The following is a 22,936-nucleotide window of genomic DNA, read 5'->3' as shown; positions in this document are numbered from 1 at the left end:
ATTTATCGAAAAACCCAACCTGTACAACAACTGAGTTGTCTCTTGCAGATGATGGAGCACCTTCTCTGGCGACTCCGCTTTGATCAGCCAGTCGTCCAGGTACGGGAATACCGGTATCCCCGACCTCCTGAGATGTGCTGCCACCACTGCCATCACCTTGGTGAAAACTCGAGGCGCAGTAGTAAGTCCAAACGGAAGGACCGCAAACTGATAGTGTTGCGAACCCACCGTAAAACGGAGATACTTCCTGTGCGACTTCAGGATGGGGATGTGGAAATAAGCATCCTGCAAGTCGATCAACACCATCCAGTCTTCTTCTAACAGCGCTTGAAGAACCTGCGCAAGAGTGAGCATCTTGAACTTTTCTTGTTTCAGATACAAGTTCAAGATCCTGAGATCCAGGATTGGTCGAAGCCTGCCATCCTTCTTGGGAATCAGGAAATACCAGGAGTAGCACCCCTGACCCCTCTCCTGCTCCGGAACCACCTCTATCGCACCCTTTCTGAACAGTGCCAGGACTTCTTCCTGCAGGAGAAGCAGGTGGTCTTCCAAACAATAACCATGGCAATGAGGGTAATTGGGAGGGAACACCTGAAAAGGAAGTGAATACTCATTTTCTACGAGATTGAGAACCCTAAGATCTGATGTAACCGATTCCCAATCCCGTAGAAAATGAGTAAGCCGACCCCCTACCGGACCCGCATGATCCGGAATGGCGGATCTAGGGCTGCTTTGCTGTTGTAGGTGGGGGGTGGGTGTTAGAGGAGGAAGTAGAGAAGGAGGAGGCCTGACGTCCACGTCCATGACCCCTCAGTCTACCTCTGTATGATTTATACAGAGGGTTCTGTTGTTGCTGCTGTTGTTGGCTTTGTTTGAAGGGACGAAAGGAGGACCTCCCAAAGCCCCTGAACTTCCTGGTGGTAGAGCCTTTTGCTTGCAGGCCCAAAGATCTAGCCGTTGCCCGGCTTTCTTTGAACCTCTCCAATGCCGTATCAGCTTTCTTACCAAAGAGGCCAACGCCATCAAAAGGCAAATCCAGAAGAGTAGCCTGAACATCTGTGGAAAACTCTGAAGTCTTTAGCCAAGCGGCTCTTCTGGTGGCCACCGAAGAACCCATCACCCTAGCCACAGAGTCCGCCGTGTCCATGCCACTCTGAATAACCTGGCTGGCCATCGCCTGGGTGTCCAAGACAACCTCGTTGAAGTTTTTCCTGTCTTCCTCCGGAAGCTTAGCTGACAACTGCTTCGTCGAATCCATTAAGGCATGAACATACCATCCCAGTGTCTGTCAAAACCATAGAATAAAAAAGAGATTGTTTCGAAACATATATAGAGAGAACATATCACAGCATGAAATAATGCAGACAACATAGTAATGTAGTAAAGTTAGAATTTCAATGTCCAACTGAGAGCTTTTTTATTCTATGATTTGGACAGACACGTTCTATACTATACACACTTATGACAAACAGTCATTCATCTGTCAATGTGTCCACTTCATGTCATTTGGATCTAACGTTTTACAACTCAAAGTTTTAGGCATTCGCTAAATATAGGAAAAAATGCATCGCTAGTACAAATATACAATTGTCGTTATTTTTAAGTAATAAAGGTAAGCCTCAATGGTATAAGGCTATAGAAAATGTTTGGCTACATTGTTTGATAATATGAATTATTGAATTTATTGTTAGGTTACTTGAAATAAGGACCATGCCTAGGGGTATCATGTAAAACCTATTGTAATTAGTATATAATAAGAGTGTACTTTTTTCCCTTTCTTTGACAAATATTTTTGTATATTTTTTACAGTGTTGTCTATAAATGTATTATTGCAAATGACAGTCTCCTGATGAAGGCAGTAGCCGAAACGCGCGTAGTGTTCCAACCCACCGCATTGCCTACTTCAAAAGTCCCCAATATTCATCTTGTCATTTGATAATAACTTGTCTTTTTTTGTCCTTGTCTCTTTTTTCTCTTTGTAAATGTTGCTCACCATATGTATATGAAATATCAGCAATATCTTGAATCAATTATAACTGTAAAAATATATATGATATAGATCACAAAAAAAGATATAAAATAAAAATAAAACTGATTATATTTTTAGATAAAAGACATCTTTTGATATTTATTATTGTTACTTCACATTATGATGTACACTTTACTGTTCTGAATTCTTACCCCATAGGAGATGGCATACACTATATAACTTGTTCACTACAGTTCTTTTTCTCAAATAATTGTTACACCCTACTTGTAGTGAACGCACCATTAGTAGGGGTCCTCTATTTTTCCAAAAAGTTGTTACTCATGGCCTGACCATGAGGGGAATGTTTTTCTCATAAAGTAAAATTGAATGATATGCAGCCAAGTTGTTTAGCTATATGCATTATTTCTGTTCTGCTTTTGTAGATCAAATCACATGGACACTTTATTTATTTATTCATATTTTTGTTTTCACTCTTCCATTTTTCTTTCTGTTTTTCTTTCGATGTCCAACTTACTGTTCCATTAGCCAATATAAATAGTAATCACTCTTTCTCTAAAACCACTATATTAAGACTTGTATCTTCTATGGTGTAAAAAATCAACTAAGTAAATAGTTAGTCCTACCAATTACTCTCCGGAATACTAATATTTTAATCAATCGTTATGGCGAATTTAAAGTCTTTTGGTTTTTCAGATGAGGATTTTGTATCTATGGTGGGATCAAACATAAATTTTGATAATGTAAACACTACTAATCTTGATCAAGATGAAGATCTTAGAAAACATCTTGATCTTAAAAGAAGTCAAAAATAATTGAATTACATGGAAAATACATTCTTGATTATCTTAGAGCTGGACTGATCCCTCAGGGGCTACAACTCAAAAACATTCCTGGCCTATTTGTACACATAAAGCAATTTCTAGAAAGATGGTCTCTCATCGCTAATCGATGTTCAAGAGACATGATGATGTTGATTGTATAAACAGCTAAAACAGTATTAATAGATGTATTACAAGAATTACTTGATTTGGAAAACAAAATTAAATCATCAGATGTCATACCGGATATTAAAAAGAAACTAGAAGAACTAGAATTAGAACTCAACTCATGTAATGATTACCTTGTTAAACGAAAATTTGCCAAATTTCAAAAGGCCCTACGGTATTATAGTAAAGAAAAGACCTACCCATACTTAGCTGATGGCTATTATTCTCAACAAGATAGCAACTTACAAGATCCTTTTTCAATACAATCAGATAATAGACTAAAAAAAGTTACCACGTTTTCTAACACGTTTGATTCAGACAGCAATGGTAGTTCATCCCCATACCAAAATCAAGGCAACAGATTTAATAAAAGATCAAAATCTTTTTTAGGGAGACGCCCACAGAACAGAGGCAATTGGTGCCCACAATACCTACCATACTACAGATCTCAACATCAACCCCAATATAAACCTCGTCAGACATATCAACCACGAGGTCAATATCAACCCCAATACCAACCTCAATTCCAAGAACATCAGTCACCCAATCCAAAAAGATACTTGGAAACACGAAATGCCCGGTATTGGAGGGAATGAAAACCATTCCAATTTTCAACCTTGGTAAACATATGTCCAGTAATGCTACATATTCAGTAATATCAAAAGGTCTAACCTATGTACCTCATTCTGGACTTAATAAGTTTAAACTCTTTAATGATTTAATGACATTTTTCAGAAAAATTCATCTTAAAGACTTCTTTTCAAATTCGGTAAATAACAGTTTGGAAGAAAATAAATCTGGCCTTATGCTCAAATCGATCTTCACTCCATCTTTGGATCAAATAACACCAGAAATCCATATTTTTGAACAAGTGGTGATGAATAAATTGAAATTGGCCACCAAACATATACCTAATACTCCTTTCAATACCACAGTTGAGGAATATACAGCACTTAAAGAACTAAGAGAATCCACAACAACTACCATAAAGGGATGTGACAAAGGAGGAGGAATTGCAATTTTGGATACATCAAATTATGTACAAAAAATTTAAGAAATGCTAAGTGACACTGCATTTTATACAAAAAATTGCTAAGGATCCTACTGCCAAAATTAAACAGAAAATACAAAAATTGACATCGAGAGCACTAAATAATGGTGATATCTGCACAAAGGAAATCAAATATTTGAATGTAGACAAACCAAGACTAGCAAGCCTATACGGCTTACCTAAAGTTCACAAAAATGAGGTGGATCTTCCGTTCCGCCCAATTGTGACAACTATAGGCAGTGTGACTGAACCTGTATCTAAATATCTGGTCTTCACATATCATCTATACCAGGATATGTGAAAGATACTAGTCACATTATAAATCTTCTTGAAGGAACACCTTTCAACGATCATAGGCAATGGTTGGTGACATTAGATGTTGAAAGTTTGTATTCAAACATCCCCTATGAAGGTGCGATTAATGCAACCAAATGGTTCATTGAATCTAATGACATCGACTGTGATACAGATTTAATTCTAGATTGTTTAAGGATAGTCTTAGAAGATAACATCTTTGAATTCCGGGGCACGCTTTATCGCCAGACCAAAGGCGTTAGTATGGGCGCTTCATGCGCACCAACTATTGAGAATATTTATGTTGCACATTTTGAAAATATTCACACTTTCAATGAGATTGCCCCATTTTTCGAATCCATTTTTTACTGGTCGCGATACATCGACGACGTGGTATTCTTATGGGATGATAACAAAGATTTACTAGATGAGTTCATACTATGGCTCAATACATGTGACAACAATCTTAAGTTTACATCCCATATAAGTAATAAAGAAATGGAATTTCTGGATATAAAAATTAAACATGAACAAGGCCATCTCTTTACTGACTTATTTGTCAAACCAACTGCCCGAAACACGTTACTTCATTACCAAAGCTTTCATCCACCATCTCAAAAAAACAGTATACGGTTCAGTCAATTTTTACGACTGAGACGTAATTGTACTAAATTGAAAGATTTTGATGAACAAGCTATTTCTATGAAAAAAAATTTGAAGAACGTGGATATCCCCACAGACTCATACGTGAATCATTTAAAAGGGCAAGTTTCTTTGACCGCCAACACCTACTTCAGGGAAATAGAACAAAAAAAGCTGATCACCTAGTGTTTGTAACCAGACATTCACTTTTAAATGACAGAGTACGTCAAATCATATATTCTAATTGGCACTTACTTAACATCAATAGATCAGAACAAGAACTAATCCCTAGGCCTCTTTTTGCCTATAAAAGGAACAAAAACATAAAAGATCTAGTAGGAAGATCTAGAATGCCAGGCCCTAAAAAATCTGTACAAAGAAGCATCAAAAGGCAATAATCCTGTGGTTGGAAACTTTAAATGTTGTGGCTGTAAAACATGCCCACAAGCCCAAGAAGGCAGTGAGTTAATATTCAATAATGTAACAATTACAGCTAAAACAACGACCAACTGCAAGACACAAAATGTGGTCTATTTGCTCATGTGCCCATGTAACAAAGGTAATGTGGATGAAACATCACGGGCAATAGGAAAAAGAATTACTGAGCATAAATCAGCTGTACGAACCAAAAAGATGTCTGCGCCATTGGTTTCACACTATATTGAACAAGCATTTACAATGCAAAGGTCTCGCCTTTGCCAAAGTTAGAGCTATTGGCATTGTAAATGACAACATTTTTATTTATGTGTCTATCTATCGCATCACCACAGCATCACTCAGCACCACCACAGCATAACTCAGGGGCACCACAACATCACTATGCGCTACTAGTGAAGTAGTGTGGCTCACTGGTTAGAGGCGGCAGACCCGAGAGCAGAGGACGGCCCGGGACCAGGGTTCGATTCCCGGCGCGGCAGGTTTCTGGACCAGGGTCAGTGGACTCGATAATTCTCTCGCCTCGGTGCCCACTCTGATCAGCGATCACACTCGGCAACTCTGGGCATTAGCTTGCCTCATCTTCACTAACGGCCCCACCAGACCGCCGGGGATGCCTGGTCTCACCCTGGAGATACCCATTAAGGGACCATCTCTCAGGGAAGCCAGGAAGGGTTTCGCAGCGGTCGAAGCGCCTTGGGACCCTACGGGTAAGTAGTGCGCTATATAAATGCCTATACATACATACATACATACCACAGCATCACTTGTCGCTACCACAGTATCACTCGCCACCACAGCATCACTCGTCGCCACCACAGCATCACTCGTCGCCACCACAGCATCAATCTGTGCAACAATTCAACAACAACTGGTTCAAATATGTTCTCTCAATGTTTCAAGCTTCATTACAAATGTCACAAACAAATGTGAATATTTCACTTCTGTTCTTGGATTTTCGTCACAATAAAATACACTGAACATAATCTTCACAAAAGTTATTTACAAAAGTTTAAGTTATTGCCATTATAAATTACAATAACTTTTATTTAAGTATTAATTATTTTAAAAAAACAAAAGCAATTGTTATTTGTAATATCAATAAATCTAAGTCACGTAAATACAACACATACTGCATTACAAAGGCTATAGGTGTCACATTTGCGAAAGGTATAACTATTGGCATTGTAAATGACAAAGCTATTAATGTCGCTATTTTCAAAACCAACACATAAATAAAAAATGTGACATTTACAATACCAATAACTCAATCTTTCCTAATGTGAGACCTATTGCATTGCAAATGCTTGTTAATGTTGCTAGCTAGAGTGGTTACCGTAAGGGATCAGTCCAACTATAGAATGATTCTTGGTGGAGCTTGAAGAGGAGCAAATTGTAGCTGAAAGAATAGTGGTGAAATGCAAATTACTAACAATATTCCTTTCAAATTGAGTTACGGTCAATTGAGTAGAGAAAGTGGTGCAGATGTACTTCCATAAGGAAATGGGTGCAGTTATGAAAATGTGGGACAGCAATTGGTACAATATTCAAAGTGAGGTTGACGCTGCTCCTAATGGACAGGGAACAGAGGCACAAGCAGGGAACAGAGGCACAAGCAGGGAACAGAGGCACAAGCAGGGAACAGAGGCACGAAAACCGGGTCACAAGCAGGGAACAGAGGCACAAGCAGGGAACAGAGGCAAGAACACCGGATCACAAGCAGGGAACAGAGGCACGAAAACCGGGTCACAAGCAGGGAACAGAGGCACAAACAGGGAACAGAGGCACGAAAACCGGATCACAAGCAGGGAACAGAGGCACAAGCAGGGAATAGAGGCTCAAGCAGGGAACAGAGGCACGAAAACCGGGTCACAAGCAGTTAAAAGCTTCTAGTGTTTAGAACCAAGACAGCGAGGAGATATGCAAACAGCCGGAACAATCTATATAATTAAAATCAAAGAGTCAGAATTGAGGGGCGCTGGAAAACCGGCGGACAAGATGGGAACACCTTAGGGAGGCTCTGTGCAGCAGCAGCCTGCACTTACTGCTGTCAGAGGTGTGACACGGGCGAGTGTAGGCTGCACTTACTCCTGTCTGAGAAGATGAGACGGGCATGGCGAGGATGTATTTACACCTGTCTGAGGAGTGTTATCTTAAGTTGCAGTTGACGAAGGATAACAAAATGAGGCTTGTTTGGGAGCACCTGGTGTAGGTTTGTGCTTTCACACCCTTGCTCCTATTCAATATACCCTGTCTGGAGACCCCAGGGGCTTATTTGAGGACTAATCCAATAAATACGCACTTGTCACAATTCCCCCCAGTAGAAGTGCAACTTTCATTGTATTAAAAACAAACTATTATAATGGCTTGTTGTCCAGTTTACATTCCAAATACATTGTTCATGCTTAGATCTAAAAACAAAATCAGAACCTTTCTCTGGGTTCACTTTCCCTTAGACCTGGTTCAGCTAGAAAAGTGAGCTGAAGAGACCGACCGTAGGGACATGCTCACAGCTGGAGATTCAGCTGAACTCGTAGGCCCTGCTCTGAGCACGAATGGCTCACCTCCTCTATGGGGCTTCCCTGACCTGCCTCACTGTGAACTGGCTGCGCAGTATCAATGGGGCCGTGGCCAAGATCTCCTGATTTCTATATGTGAACTAACCGTGCAGGCACTCTACGTGTAATCTTCGCTTTCCCTGCACGCACTACCCGTAAAAGCACTCTCTAGGTACTCCTCGCTCCATGTAAAGCACTATTTTCCCGTACAGGCACCCTCCAAGCAATCGTAACTCCCTGTACAGACAACACTGTTATCTACCGGTACAGACACTCTCTGCGAACTGCACGGTACGGTTCGGTTATCTACCTTTACAGGCGCACTCCAAGCAATAATACATCCCTGTACTATAATGTGATCTACCAGTACAGACACTCTACAGGCAGTCTTAGCGGACTGCACAGTATGGCTATCTACCTGTAGATGCACTGTCCAAGCAACCTTATCTCCAAGGACAGTACTGTTATCTGCTCGTGCAGGAACTCTACAGACAGTCTAAGCTTCCCACTGCATGCACTGGTATATACACGATCTGTATGCTCTTAGCTACATGTGCAGTGTTACTACCTACCCGTACAGACACTCCATGTACTCCGCTCCATGTACAGTACTGTAATCCACCCGTACAGGCACTCTCCATGTACTCAGGCACATATACAGTGCTACAATCTACCCGTACAGACACTCCATGTACAGGCACTCTCCAGACAATCTTCGCTCCCGGTACAGTACTGGTATCTATGCGTACAGGCACTCGTTGCGCTCTGTACATCATCATTATCTACCCTTACTGGCACTTTCCAGAAAGTCTTAGCTGCCTATACAGCACTGCTCGCTACTTCTGACCCACTCCTGCCCCTTTACCCCTTTCAGTCCGAGCTTAAAATTCAAACAGCACTCGGTGGCTCTCAGTACTTCACGAGGTGCAGCCCCTCTCTCAAGAATGATGCTAAGGAAAACGCTCTAATGTGAGAGCAGGGAAGACAGGCCTGATGATAATAACAAGCGCTCGCCATGAGCAAACCATAAAAGCAGGATCCGTCATGATTATTATTAAGGCCAAGCAACTGGAGTGAAACATGTAGGTTTCACCTTTAACATCTACTTACTGATCCCGGAGTGACGCCAGTCAGACAGCGCGGAGTGGGTGCAGCTACAGTGGCCTGATGGGAGCTGGAAGGGGTGAGCGGAGCCAGGACCTTTGGGGCGGGACCACACCGTGGTCACCTAGAAATGAGCAGTGTACATTAAGTACAACGGGTGGAATTCCCCGGGGGCGGAAGCCTCTCGCCTAGGATTGCTGGTGCGGCCTGCCTGCCTTTAAAAACAAGCAATGGCGGGAGCGTGACTAGAGGGGAACTTAGAGGTCCAGTTTGCGCCAGCCCTTCACGGTACACCGAAGGTCAGGGGAGAGAGCATTCTGGAGCCAGTTAGATGTTGCACGCGAGGTATTTTACAATTCTCACCCATGAAGTGTGCACTGCCTCCCTCGGCGGCTTACTTCAAGGAACGTGGAGAAAGCATAGCAGGCAGCACCCTCACCAGCCATTCCCGCCCTCCCAAGAGCAGTCACCCCGGGCGCGAGGCATTCACGTCAATAAGCCCGCTCGCGCTGCATATAATTGTATACTTTATTTTCCTTTTTGGTTTCCTCTCCCTTTCCTTTGGGTTCTTTCTCTCCTGCTGCTGCAGCTCTTGCAAGCCTGTGTCACGCGGCGGCCATGGAGCTTGGAATGGAGGGATTTAAGGTACCGGGAGGTAGTGATGCTTTCATTTGCTGTGCGATTCCCTCCCACAGCCACTCCCATTCCACACCCACTGCCCTGCCCCTTTCACTCTCTGCTCTTACCTTCCATACGATAATACCTTACGTCACGACGCTGCGCCTCACAGGATCCCCAGGCTGGCGGCGGTGATCTTCATGGCGGGAAAAAGACACGGCAGGGAACAAGATGCGGGAGTGGGGCGGAGCCCAGAAAGACATGACGACAAAAGGGGCGGGACTTAAAAAAAGACCGAGAAACTCCCCCGAATCGCGTTTTCACGGGGAAAGCGTGATTGACAGCCAATCTCTTCCAATGGCTAGCCTCCATTTATGGAGCTAGCCAATGGAAGACAGTGGCGGGACGAAGCCCCATACTGGAGATAATAAGATTTCGCCCTGGGCGGAGCACCTGCTTCGCAGGTGCTACGGCCAGGGCGAAACCTAAAAAGGACATTTACCAGAAGACTTATCCTTTGTCTTGGAAAATATACAACCAAGAGAAGGTTTATGCCCAGACAAAATCAGAAAAAAACTAGAAGTAAAATGGATTTTTTCTCTAGATACTGTAGCTAACGGACTGAACTTGGACATTCCAAGGGAGAATGCAATCATTTAAAGTGCATTCCCCAATATATTTACTGATATCCTCTGCCTACATCTAGATATTCATGATAGGATGACCAGTACTTTATATCTACTCTAATCCTATATAAATATATGAATGACAGAATAATTTCCTAGTATCTAGTTTGGCAAATTAATAATCCACTTCATTGAAATATCAAATTTTTAGTTTTCTGCGTATTCCAGATGGCGATCTATCTTTATTATCTTTTTATGTTAATAACATAGATTACTAAAACGGTTTGTATTATCTCATCTATCTCTAGAGTTATCTTCTAGGGATTGTTATATGGATCAGTATTTGCCTTTGGCTTGTTAGATAACAGCTATTGCCTGACATCAAATTAATCCTCTCTCTATACCTGCGATCGGAGTCACTTTCCAGCGATCGATACATGAATTAACAACTGTCACTGGTCTGGTAGATAACAGTTATTGCCGGACATCGAATAAGTCCGCTTTCTATACCAATGATCCACGGAATACCATCTAACATGGTTCCTTGGATAAGAATATATTCTTTTAGCATTGAATATTATGACTTAACTGTGGTCATGTTTACAACAAAAACCATTTTGTTATAAACCGGCTATAAAAAACACTTATTTTTAGATTATTCTTTTTCTTTCTTTTTTATAACAATTTTTTATTTATGATATCCTAATTATTATATTTAGCTTTATAGTTGATAATACCTGTTCAATATGAATTTAGTCCCGTTTTTTATGTATTAGTGACTCTTGAAACATCATTGAACATGGTTCTCTAGCTAAGAATACTCGCTCAAACTTAAAACAAGTCCCCTTTCTATATCAACTCTTATCGTAACATCCAGCATCTTTTTGATGACGTCTTTAGGCAAGCGATTTCATCTAGTTTTCCACACCGGGTTTAATTTAACCGTTGTTAAGTCCTTATATATAGACCCGTGGTTTGACACACAGGTTTGACATTCTATCCGAAGACGGTTGGCGGTTTTACAGACTCACGGTTATAAAGATTACTCGCAATATCATGCAGGTAAGATCCCAATCCTGGGTATCTTAGCGTAAATCGATTCAGAAAAGCTAAAACCTCTAAAACAATCTATGCCTTGTTTATTTGTTCCATTGACTTTCGTCCTTTAAAGATGGCTACCGTTAATCCTTGGATATGCTTTTATCTATAACTGACGTTTATCTTCACGTCTTTTAAAGGTACATGTAAATATATCGTCTTTTCTAAGGGCTAATATGGCTATGTAAACTGTCACCATTTTTTGGAGGCTGTTTGACCTAGGCATTTAAATGATTATTTTCTGATTTACGCATCTATGCCCTGCTTAATTGTTTTATAGATTTTTCACCCCATAAAGATGGCTACATCTAGACTTGGGATACGTTTTTAACCATAAATAACGTTTATTGTCACGCCTTCTAAGGTACATGCAAACGTATTGTCTCTCTCCTAAGACAAATATGGCTATGTAAATTGTTGCCATAGTTGAGGCTGTTATATTTGGGCATTTATATTATTCTTTATTTACATAGGTTGTCTCTTCCATTGGTCTAATCAGCAATTTAGCCGTTGGGATTTCGTTCCTCTTAACATCACAGTATCTGCATTTGCATCACGCATGATTCATTGTCATCTTGTCCATGGTATATACCAATGTTACGATTATTTTTAGATATGTTAACGCTTTTTGTCATGGACAAATTTTACGGAAGATATGTTTCCGCACAAATATGGCGACTGTTAACAATCCAGTCACCTTTTTGAATATAGATACGCTATGAGGAAATCACTTCTCGTTTCACCGTATAATCCTGCATGAAAACCATGCTTAAAGTTTCTGAATAAGAGAGGACAATATTTATACTGAGGAAATTAACTATGATGAGATTTCACTGCAAATCCTCCTATTTCAAACAATATGCTATTTTATTCCCAGATACCCTTCTCTGGTGATCCCTTAAAACCCCATAAGACAAATAAGTGGCTAAAGAAGAAAATAAATATATATTACAGAAACGCCATATTCACCTTTGTGAGATTTAAAGTAAGTGATTAGGTAAACGTACTTTTTGGCTTTGCACTTAGGCACCTTTATATAAATAAAAGGTTAAACGGAAATCTGATAGCTACCTGTCTACTCCAATGGTACACCTCATTAGCAAGACTAATGACCAAAGAGATAAATAAACATAGACTACAGAAATGTTATATTCACCTTTGTGATATTTAAAGCAAGCGATTAGATAAATGTACCACTTTGTTTTGCATCAAGGTAGTTTGATATCAAGGAAGATTTTAGGCAGAAATCCTTGTTACTCTAGTTGAATATTCAAACTCTCTCAGTTGGACAATGAAATTCTAACTTTACTACATTACTATGTTGTCTGCATTATTTCATGCTGTGATATGTTCTCTCTCTATATGTTTCGAAACAATCTCTTTTTTATTCTATGGTTTTGACAGACATGTTCTATACTATACACACTTATGGCAAACAGTCATTCATCTGTCAATGTGTCCACTTCATGTCATTTGGATCTAACGTTTTACAACTCAAAGTTTTAGGCATTAGCTAAATATAGGAAAAAATGCATCGCTAGTACAAATATACAATTGTCGTTATTTTTAAGTAATAAAGATAAGCATCAATGGTATAAGGCTATAGAAAATGTTTGGCTACGTTGTTTGATAATATGAATTATTGAATTTATTGTTAGGTTACTTGAAATAAGGACCATGCCTAGGGGTATTATGTAAAACCTATTGTAGTTAGTATATAATAAGAGTGTACATTTTTCCCTTTCTTTGACAAATATTTTTGTATATTTTTTACAGTGTTGTCTATAAATGTATTATTGCAAATGACGGTCTCCTGATGAAGGCAGTAGCCGAAACGCGCGTAGTGTTCCAACCCACCGCTTTGCCTACTTCACAAGTCGTCAATATTCATCTTGTCATTTGATAATAACTTGTCTTTTTTTGTCCTTGTCTCTTTTTTCTCTTTGTAAATGTTGCTCACCATATGTATATGAAATATCAGCAATATCTTGAATCAATTATAACTGTAAAAATATATATGATATAGATCACAAAAAAGATATAAAATACAAATAAACCTGATTATATCTTTATATAAAAGACATCTTTTGATATTTATTATTGTTACTTCACATTATGATGTACACTTTACTGTTCTGAATTCTTACCCCATAGGAGATGGCATACACTATATAACTTGTTCACTACCGTTCTTTTTCTCAAATAATAGTTACACCCTATTTGTAGTGAACGCACCATTAGTAGGGGTCCCCTATTTTTCCAAAAAGCTGCACTGGTGGTGGTTCACTGATGAGGAGGTCGCACTGTGCTGATACTGAGGTAGTTCTGCGCAGGTGCTGAGTTGGTGTTGCTCTGGTGGGGTTGCACTGATGAAGAGGTGGAGCTGTGCTGATGTTGAGATAGTGCTGTACTGATGCTGAGGTAATGCTATGGTGGTGCTCTGCTCAGGCAGTGCTAAGTGATGCAGAGTTTGTGCTGAGGTGATGCTGCACTGATGCTAAGGTGACACTACACTGGTGCTGAAGTGATGCTGTGCTGGCGCTGAGTTGCTGCTGTGGTGGGGCTGCGCTGGTGGTGGTGCACTGATGCAGAGGCGGTGCCGTGCTTAAGCTGAGATGGTGGTGTTGAGTGATAGTGGGGAGGTGCTGAGGTGGTACTGAGTGGCGCTGTGCTGGTGCTGAGTGATGCTGTGGTGGTGCTGAGTCATGCTGAGGTGGGGTGCTGCACTGGTGCTCAGGTGGGGCTGCACTAGTGTTGGTACACTGATGAGGAGGTGGTGCTGTGCTGATATGGTGCTGTGATGATGCAGATTTGGTTCTGTGGTGATGCTGAGTGATGCTGAGGTGGTGCTGAGTGATGCTGACGTGGTGCTGAGTCATGCTGACGTGGTGCTGAATCATGCTGAGGTCGTGGTGCTGCGCTTGGGCTCAGGTGGTGCTCAGATGGTGCTGAGTGATGCTGAGTTGATGCTGTGTTAAGGTAGTGCTGCGCTGATGCTTAAGTGGTGCTGTGTTGATGCTTGAGTGGTGCTGTGTTGATGCTTAAGTGGTGCTGAGGTTGGGCTGTGCTGATGCTGAGGTGAGACTGAGCTGGTGATGGTGCATTGATGCAGAGGTGGTGATGTGCTGATGCAGAGATTGTGCTGAGGTGGTGCTGCACTGATGATGAGTTGGTGCTGCACTGGTTTTGGTGCACTGATGGGGAGGTGATGCTGTGCTGACGCTGAGATGTTGTTGTGCTGATACAGTGCTGTGGTGGTGCTCAGGTGATGCTGAGAAATAATGAGGTTGTGCTCAGTGATGCCCAGGTAGTGCTGAGTGATGCTGAGGGGGTGGTGCAGAGCTTGTGCTCAGGTGGTGCTGAGCTAGTACTCAGGAGCTGCAGAGCGATGGCTGAGTCATGCTGAGTTGATAGTGCTGCACTTGTGCTCAGTTGGTGCCGAGTGATGCTGAGTTGGTGCTGGGGTGAGGTGATGCTGCGCTGATGCGGAGGTGGTGCTCTGCTGATGCTGAAGTGGGGTCGCATTCGTGCTGAATTGCTGCTGAGGTGGGGCTGTGCTAGTGGTGGTGCACTGATGCAGAAGTGGTGCTGTACTGATGCTGAGATGGTGCTGTGCTGATTTTGAGGTGGTGTTGCATTGGTGCTGTGCTGATGCTGAGTTGGTGGTGCACTGGTGGTGGTGTACTGGTGAGGGTGTGGTGATGTGTTAATGCTTAGATGGTGCTTTGCTGATGCTGAGGTGGTGCTGCACTGGTGGTGTCGCACTAATGAGGAAGTGATGATGTGCTGATGCCAAGCTGGTGCAGTCATGATGCTGGGCTGAGGTGGTGCTGAGTGATATTGAGGTGGTGGTGTGGTTGTGTGGTTGTGTGGAGGTGGAGTTCAGATGGTGCCGAGGTGGTGCTGAGTGATGCTTTGGTTGTGCTCGTGTGTTTCTGTGCTGGTGCTGAGTGATGCTGAGTTGGTGTTGCGCTGGTGCTGAGGAGATGCTGAGGTGCTGCAAACTGGTGCTGCGTTGGTGCAGAGTTGCTGCTGTAGTGGGGCTGCGAAGGTGCTGAGTTGGTGTTGCCTTGATGGTGTTCCACGGAGGCGGTGCCATGGCAGTGTTGAGTAAGTATTGCATATCAAAATATTGTTCTATTTGGTGTAGATTGTCAATTATTAACTCAAATAGGGTAGTATTTCTGGTAAACCATAATCACAACATAAGATTCATGTCAGAGGACATCCTGATAATGATATTCCAGTATCGCACCCATTGTGCCACACATTTTTTACTGCAGGTAACGTTGTCACCAGGTACATTGCAAAGCCTCACACAATAAAGTTCCTGCCAGTTCTCTCTGCCAACCCCACAATGCTTTCAAACTGACAACTACAAAAGTAAAGGATCAGGCACAGCAATATAGCAACAAGCACACTAGGAGGTAGATCAGACTCATCCACACTCAGTGGTGATCATTTTGTTACAGTTGATTTGAGGTGGTGAAAGCATCTCAGTGTACAGTGGTCTATGTCATATACAGTCCTAATTGAACACAGTGGGACCTATTCACAAAGGTAAATTTACATGTAAGTCAATCTACATGTCCATATTTACTCCTTCACTACTTTTGTTTATTCACTGTTTCACAGTGAAACATTACTACAAAGTATACATTTACATGTCTCCACCCCTGAAACAGAGGGTGGATCCACCTGTATGAATGTAAAGTTGCTACAGCCAAAAAGTTCCCAAAATAACAGTACGTGTATTTCAGCTCAAAGATGAAGAAAGTACAGCACCAAACATGGCCAAATACTGGTACTGCAACAACTTGCCATAGAAAATAATGAAGGGAAAAATCATATTGGGAGTAATGTGAAAATAAATGACATTTTTGACTTTCTAAAAATATATATTAACATAATTTAATGACAAAAAAGTATGTATAATAAAAAATAAATTGTTCATAATAAAATATTTTAATAACTTTCACCTTCCATCATGGGCTACGAACTGGCATCAGATTTGGGCTGCAATTATTGACTGTATGCTAATTCACCACACCCTTGGCACAATGGACGCCTTCTGGATCAGTGGTCCATTCAAACCGTCTGCTAGGCTACCTCTGTGAGAGAAATCAGGGTAGCAGCCATTGTCTACCCCTTCTCCATATTCCTGTGCAGAAAAACAAACATTGTTAGCTGGAAAGACCAAGTCTTTAGGCGAAAAATAAATCCTATTATTTAAAGTAAAGGGATCTAAAGCCACATCTGAAATCTCACAATTAGGACTGCGCAGCTAACCCTTGGGCAGAGAAATACTTTTAGCTGGAAGACTGAGACTGGGACATTATGCGAAGGCAACGCTTGGCTGCACTTGGGAAGGACTCCAAGTCTTCGAAACAAAGTCTAGGGTGAGACTCTAACACTTGCCTTGAGAAGTCACAGAGACTGAAAGTTTGGTGAGGACCTCTTATCTAATCCTAACATGGGACTTAGATCTTTTTTTAAACAGAATTCTAGTAGAAATACTCAGTACTTACATTTGAAGTTATTAAAAAAACCACTGTAAATGCTAAACATACAATAAGGCCGGGTTGGGGCACCTCTGTCCATATTCGTCCATTTCCTTCTTAGCCTGTCTCTTGATCTCACTCTTTCAGATTCTTTATCATCCTCACACTATTTCATTGTAACTTTCATTTCCTTTTTCTTAATCCCTTTTCTGCCTATCTCTCTATTGCTCTTGGTCAGAGTCTGTTGATAATTAAAAAAACATGCGACCTCCTGCAACCACTTGTACAAATCAAGCTCTGGTTTGGTACTTAAACATTTAAGAAGGATGATAACACATTCCCCAGCAAAGTACCAAGAGAGAGGCACACTAAGAGGTCATCTCAAAGCCTTGATATTTCAGTGGTCTAAACTGAGGTACTGGATCCTTGTCAGTACACCCCACAACAAGGAACCAAATAGCCACTTATTAGACTTATGAGTCACAAAGTATGGACGTTATGTTTCCAATGGCTAAATATCTCATATCTTAGCCTGGCATACATCTAAGGAGGTCACATCTGCGGACATATGGATCAATTACAATGTGCTTCTTTTTAACACTGGCTTTCTTAACTATTTATAGAATGTATATAGCTGTTTTTAATCTTAGGTCTGTAAATCTCCTTGAAAGGTGGTAATGTAAAGTATCTCATTATGAATTGTAAATAACTTGTGATTTTTGTTTGGGGACTGTATATTCGTTTACACTGTATTCTTCCATAAGATGTAACTTTGTTTTTAAGAATCATGTCTAAATGTATTTTATACGTGTTGGCTTTATGGCAAATTGTCGAATAAAAGCTTTACAAACAAACAATTAGAATTTGACTGGCAGAAGGGAGTGAATTATCAATGTTACGCACAGTGAGTGTAAATCTATCTGTAAAAGTCATTCAGTGCCTCCTGCTGGGGTATCAAAGGGTCTACAGGTAGGACAATTGTACAGACTTGAAATCCTTTATAAAAGGCAAGCTCTATGTCCAAAAGATCTGAGCCTTTAGACATTGGTGAACACCTCATTTAGGGGCCGATTATGATCGCGGACGGACTTGCGTCCGTCCGCGATCATTGAGGAGGAGGGGAGGTCCGCATGGGCTGAGGAGTCCCCTCCTGTGCGATTAGGATGTGACCGCCAGGGTGGCGGTCACATCCTCTATTTTTAAAATCGCGGCGGGTGCGGCTTCAAGCTGCACCCGCAGCAATGTTAAAAATGCACGCATTGCATTTGCATGCAGAAAGAGGCAGGCACCGTGCGGTGCCTGCAACTTTCTGCATACAAATGCAGGGGGGTACCATAGGTACCCCCCATGTGCACCCCCCCTTCACCTAGGGGGCCCGCAACGGGCCCCTGCAGTGAAGTTACACATGCTTTTCCACAGCGGAAAAGCCGCCGCGGAAAAGCATGTTTGCAGGCACATACTAATCTGGCGGACGGTGTCTGAGAGATACCGTCACCAGATTAGTGCTTTTCCTCTGCGGTTGTAAGCCAACCGCGGAGGAAAAGCTGCGGACGGAAACCAGGACCCACCAGCCATCCTAATGTGGCGGTGGGTCTTTGGTGGGTCCGCTGCGGATTTTCCGCATCCTCTGGGCCGGCGGTGGCTTCCGCCGGCCCGGAGGATGCGAAAAATCCGCAATCATAATGAGCCCCTAAAAATGTTTGGGACTATAACATTATGCAGAGATGAATTGGTAGAACTATTCTTCTTAGAAACGGAAAAAATGGAAACACACGAAAGCTCTGTGGTTCGTAGAAGAGGTGCATTTACAGCAATAACAAACAGAACATATAAATATGCAATAAAGTACTTCCTGCTATACATTAATTGCAAGTCATGAGGATGTCTATGACGATATACAGGAACAAACCAAAGGCTGAGTTCTTTAAATAGTTCCTGGAACTCTGAGATGACTTGCAATATTAATTTAAAGTAAGGATGGGAACGACCTGTTTGCTAAGGCTCAGCTGACCCAATCACCTAAAGACATGGCCCCAGCTGTCGCCTGCCTGACCACGGAATCTGCGAACGGCTCAGAGCCCATCACGAAGGCTTTCTTAGAAACCCTATTCACAGCATTGCGAGATGATATTCACACCTTTAAAAATGAATTCTCGGAAGAGCTCAAGGAGGTTCGCAAAGATGTTGATGGAATAGGGGAACGCGTGATGGAGCTAGAGACCAAGAATGATGGGCAGGAAACCGACATTGAAGCCCTACAACAAGGGATACTGCGGCTCCACGACTAGCAGGTAGACTTGCAGTCAATCAATCAATCAATCAAGGCATTTGTATAGTGCGCTACTCACCCGGAGGGTCTCAAGGCGCTTGGGGAGGGGGGTCCGCTACTGCTCGAACAGCCAGGTCTTGAGTTGCTTCCTGAAGGCGAGGTGGTCTTGGGTCAGGCGGAGGTGGGTGGGGAGGGAGTTCCTCGTCTTGGCGGCCAGGTAGGAGAAGGATCTTCCTCCCGTTGTGGCTCTTCGGATGCGGGGGACGGCGGCGAGGGCGTGGCTGGTCGATCGAAGCTGGCGGTGGGAGTGTAGAAGTTGAGGCGGTCGTTGAGGTATCTTGGGCATTGGTTGTGGAGAACTTTGTGTGCGTGGGTGAGGAGTCGGAACGTGATTCTCTTGTTGACGGGGAGCCAGTGCAGGTTTCTTAGGTGTGCGGAGATGTGGCTGTGTCGGGGGATGTCCAGGATGAGTCGTGCTGAGGCGTTCTGAATCCGCTGGAGTCTTTTCTGGAGTTTTGCAGCGGTTCCGGCGTAGAGGGAGTTGCTGTAGTCCAGTCGGCTGGTGACGAGGGCCTGGGTGACCGTCTTCCTGGTTTCGGTGGGGATCCACCGGAAGATCTTCCGTAGCATGCGTAAGATGTTGAAGCATGACGAGGAGACGGCGTTGACTTGTCTGGTCATGGAGAGGGAGGAGTCCAGGATGAAGCCCAGGTTATGTGCGTGGTCCGTTGGTTTGGGTGCGCTGCCCAGGGCAGGGGGCCACCAGGAGTCGTCCGAGGTGGAGGGCGACGATCCCAGGATGAGGACTTCCGTCTTATCTGAGTTCAGTTTCAGGTGGCTGTTCATCATCCACTCGGCTACGTCTTTCATCCCTTCGTGTAGGTTAGCTCTGGCGGTGGCGGGGTCATTGGTGAGGGAGAGGATCAGCTGGGTGTCGTCGGCATAGGAGATGATGTTGAGGTTGTGTTGGCGTGCGATGGCCGCAAGGGGGCTCATGTAGACGTTGAAGAGGGTGGGGCTGAGCGAGGAGCCTTGAGGAATGCCGCAGATGACTTCGGTGGATACTGATCTGAACCGGGGGAGGCGGACTCTCTGTGTCTTTCCGGCGAGGAAGGAATGAATGAATGAATGAATGAATGAATGAATGAAAATATTTGTAAAGCGCGCGATGGCCGAAACGGCTTCCTGGCGCTGGGAGCTCTAAAGAACCGGACAGACAGGGCCAGGAGGTTTAGCGGGGGTAGGCCTGGGAAAACAGGAAAGTTTTTAGCGCTTTACGAAAGTGAGAAAAGATAGGGATCGAACGCATAGAAAGAGGAAGGGAGTTCCAGAACCGGGGAGCAAGAACAGAAAAACGGGTTCCACCAGTGCAAGATTTGCGAAAGCGGGGAACAGTGAGGAGGGCAGAAGATGATGAATGGAGAGTGCGGGCAGGGGTGTGAAGGGAAATCAGAGAATTGATGAAAGCCGGTCCAGAGTGATCAAGGGCCCGATAAACAAGGCACCCTAATTTGAACAGGGATCTCTGCAAGATGGGCAACCAGTGAAGGGATTTGAGGACGGGAGTGATGTGATGGGTTTTGGGCAAGTGAAAGATGAGACGGGCAGCCTGATTCTGGATAGCTTGTAAGCGGCGGGTTTCATAGGCAGGAATGCCAGCGAACAAGCTATTGCCATAATCAAGGCGGGAGGTGATAAGGGCAGAAATAATAATTTTAAGAGAGTCAAGAGAAAAGAAACGAGAGATTTTCCGGATCATCCGGAGGGAGAGAAAACAGGAGGACACCACGGCACTGACCTGGCCGTGCATGGACAGGTCCTGTCTGACCTTGATGCCCAAAGTTTTAACGGAGGGAACGGGGGTGGGGGAAGGGCCAAGAATGGGAGGCCAGAAAGCAGAGGACCAGGGGCTGGATGAGCCGCCAATCAGGACAAGCTCAGTCTTATCTGGATTGAGCTTGAGGTGGTTGGCGCTCATCCACCCAGAAATAAAAACCATGGTGGAATGAAAAAAGGATAGAGCGTGAGAAGAAGAGGAAAGGTCAAAGACGAGCTGGAGGTCGTCGGCGTAGTTATACACAGAGACCCCCAGCTCAAGAAGGGAAGAGATAAGAGGGTGAATGTAGAGATTGAAAAGAAGGGGAGAAAGGGAGGAACCTTGGGGGACCCCACAGGGCACCGGGAGGGGGGAAGCAGAAAAGCCGGGAAGGTGAACAGCTTGAGAACGACCTGTCAAAAAGGAGGTGATCCAGGAGAGGACAGTGCCTCGTATGCCCGCTGCGCTGACACGGTCCAAAAGAATGTTATGGTCGACCGTGTCAAACGCAGCGGACAAGTCGAGGAGGATCAAAGCTTGGGGAGAGTTGACGTCGGCCTTGGCTTTAAGCTCGTCAAGGACGGCTAACACCACGGTTTCGGTCGAATGACCTGAACGGAAACCGGCTTGGTGAGAGGCCAGAAGCTGGTTCCGTTCAACATAAGCAGAAAGACAGGAAGTAACATAAGATTCGAGAATTTTAGCAAGATAGGGAAGAAGAGAAATAGGTCTAAAGTTAGAGGGAAGAGAAGAATCGAGACCAGGTTTTTTAAGAATGGGAGAAACAATAGCAGATTTAAATGAAGAAGGGACCAGTCCGGTGGAAAGAGAAGCATTAAGAAGAGAGAGAGGGGTATCAGGACAGGAAGAAAAAAGGGTTTTGAGAATGCGGGCAGGGGCACAGTCAGTGGGGGAGCCAGACTTGATTTTAGTGAGCAGAGCTAGAAAAGCGTCCAAGGAGAGGGGAGGAAAGGAAGAAAAAGAAGATTTAGGCGCAGAGGGGACAGAGTGAAGGGGAGTAAAAGGAGTGACCAGGATGTTAGATTTAATATTAACAATCTTCTCAATGAAGAATTTGTTAAGAGAAGAGCAAAGGGCCTGGGAGGGAGTGAAGTGAGGGCAGGCACGATCAGAAGTGGCCAAGTTCTTAACCAAAGAGAAAATTTCTTTGGATTTATTAGCCGAGAGCGCCACTTGTTCGGAGAAGTATTTGGTCTTAGTGGCCAAGATGGCCTTCTTATACTCCCTAAGAAGTAATTTATATTTGGCCTTGTGGTCAGGGCAGTAGCCACGGCGCCAAAGGCGCTCTGAGCGTCTAAGCTCCAATTTGAGAGTCTTGAGCTCCGGGCTAAACCAGCGGTGAGCCTCATGAGGGCGAATGGACTTGACTAACTTGAGGTGGGCTACTAAATCGCATGCGGAGGAAAGCCAATTACCAACTGCAACGGCCTGAGAGTCAAGGGGAATGTCAGTGAGGTCTGGGGAAGAAGAAGCAAGGGAGTGAGAAAGGGAAACCAAGTCAACATGATTCCAGCTACGGGAGAAGACATTCTTGGGACGAAGGGGCTTGTGAGGGGGGCCAGTAGTGATAGAAAAGGAAATGAGAGAGTGATCAGACCATGTACATGGGAGGATGCTGGGAGGGGAAACTATGTCCTGAGATGACCAAACTTGGTCCAGGATGTGTCCAAGATTGTGGGTAGGGACCAGAACATGGGACTTCAGGTTGAGGCAGAGGAGAGTGGCCGTGAAGTCCTTGGATGCTGAGTCCTCCCTGGGGTCGCCAGGCCAGTAGTTAAAGTCCCCAAGCAGGAGAACAGAGGAGTTGTTAACCACCAGCGTGGCGAGGAGTTCCTGCAGGGAGGCCACAAACAGGGGCATGTTCAGGGGAGGGCGGTAAACAAGGACAACAGTGAGAGGTGCAGGCAGATTGGAGGAGCGAGCGACC

At 43.6% G+C, this 22,936-nt stretch overlaps 1 protein-coding gene across 1 annotated transcript in view; it reads right to left on the bottom strand.

The window, feature by feature from the left end:
* The window catches only part of NLRC3 (NLR family CARD domain containing 3), a 1,491,832-nt gene that overhangs the window by 1,426,301 nt on the left and 42,595 nt on the right, over window positions 1–22,936 (bottom strand). The window contains exon 2 of the mRNA XM_086941402.1: window positions 16,382–16,563. Within this exon, the coding sequence (XP_086797528.1) occupies window positions 16,382–16,391 (10 nt within the window). The 5' untranslated portion in view covers window positions 16,392–16,563. The remainder of the gene's footprint in view (window positions 1–16,381; window positions 16,564–22,936) is intronic.

The sequence above is a fragment of the Lissotriton vulgaris genome, chromosome 10 (genome assembly GCF_964263255.1).
Source record: "Lissotriton vulgaris chromosome 10, aLisVul1.2, whole genome shotgun sequence".
Taxonomy (NCBI): Eukaryota; Metazoa; Chordata; class Amphibia; order Caudata; family Salamandridae; genus Lissotriton; species Lissotriton vulgaris.
Note: the sequence above shows the minus strand (reverse complement) of the source record. Positions and strands in the feature narration are given on the sequence as shown.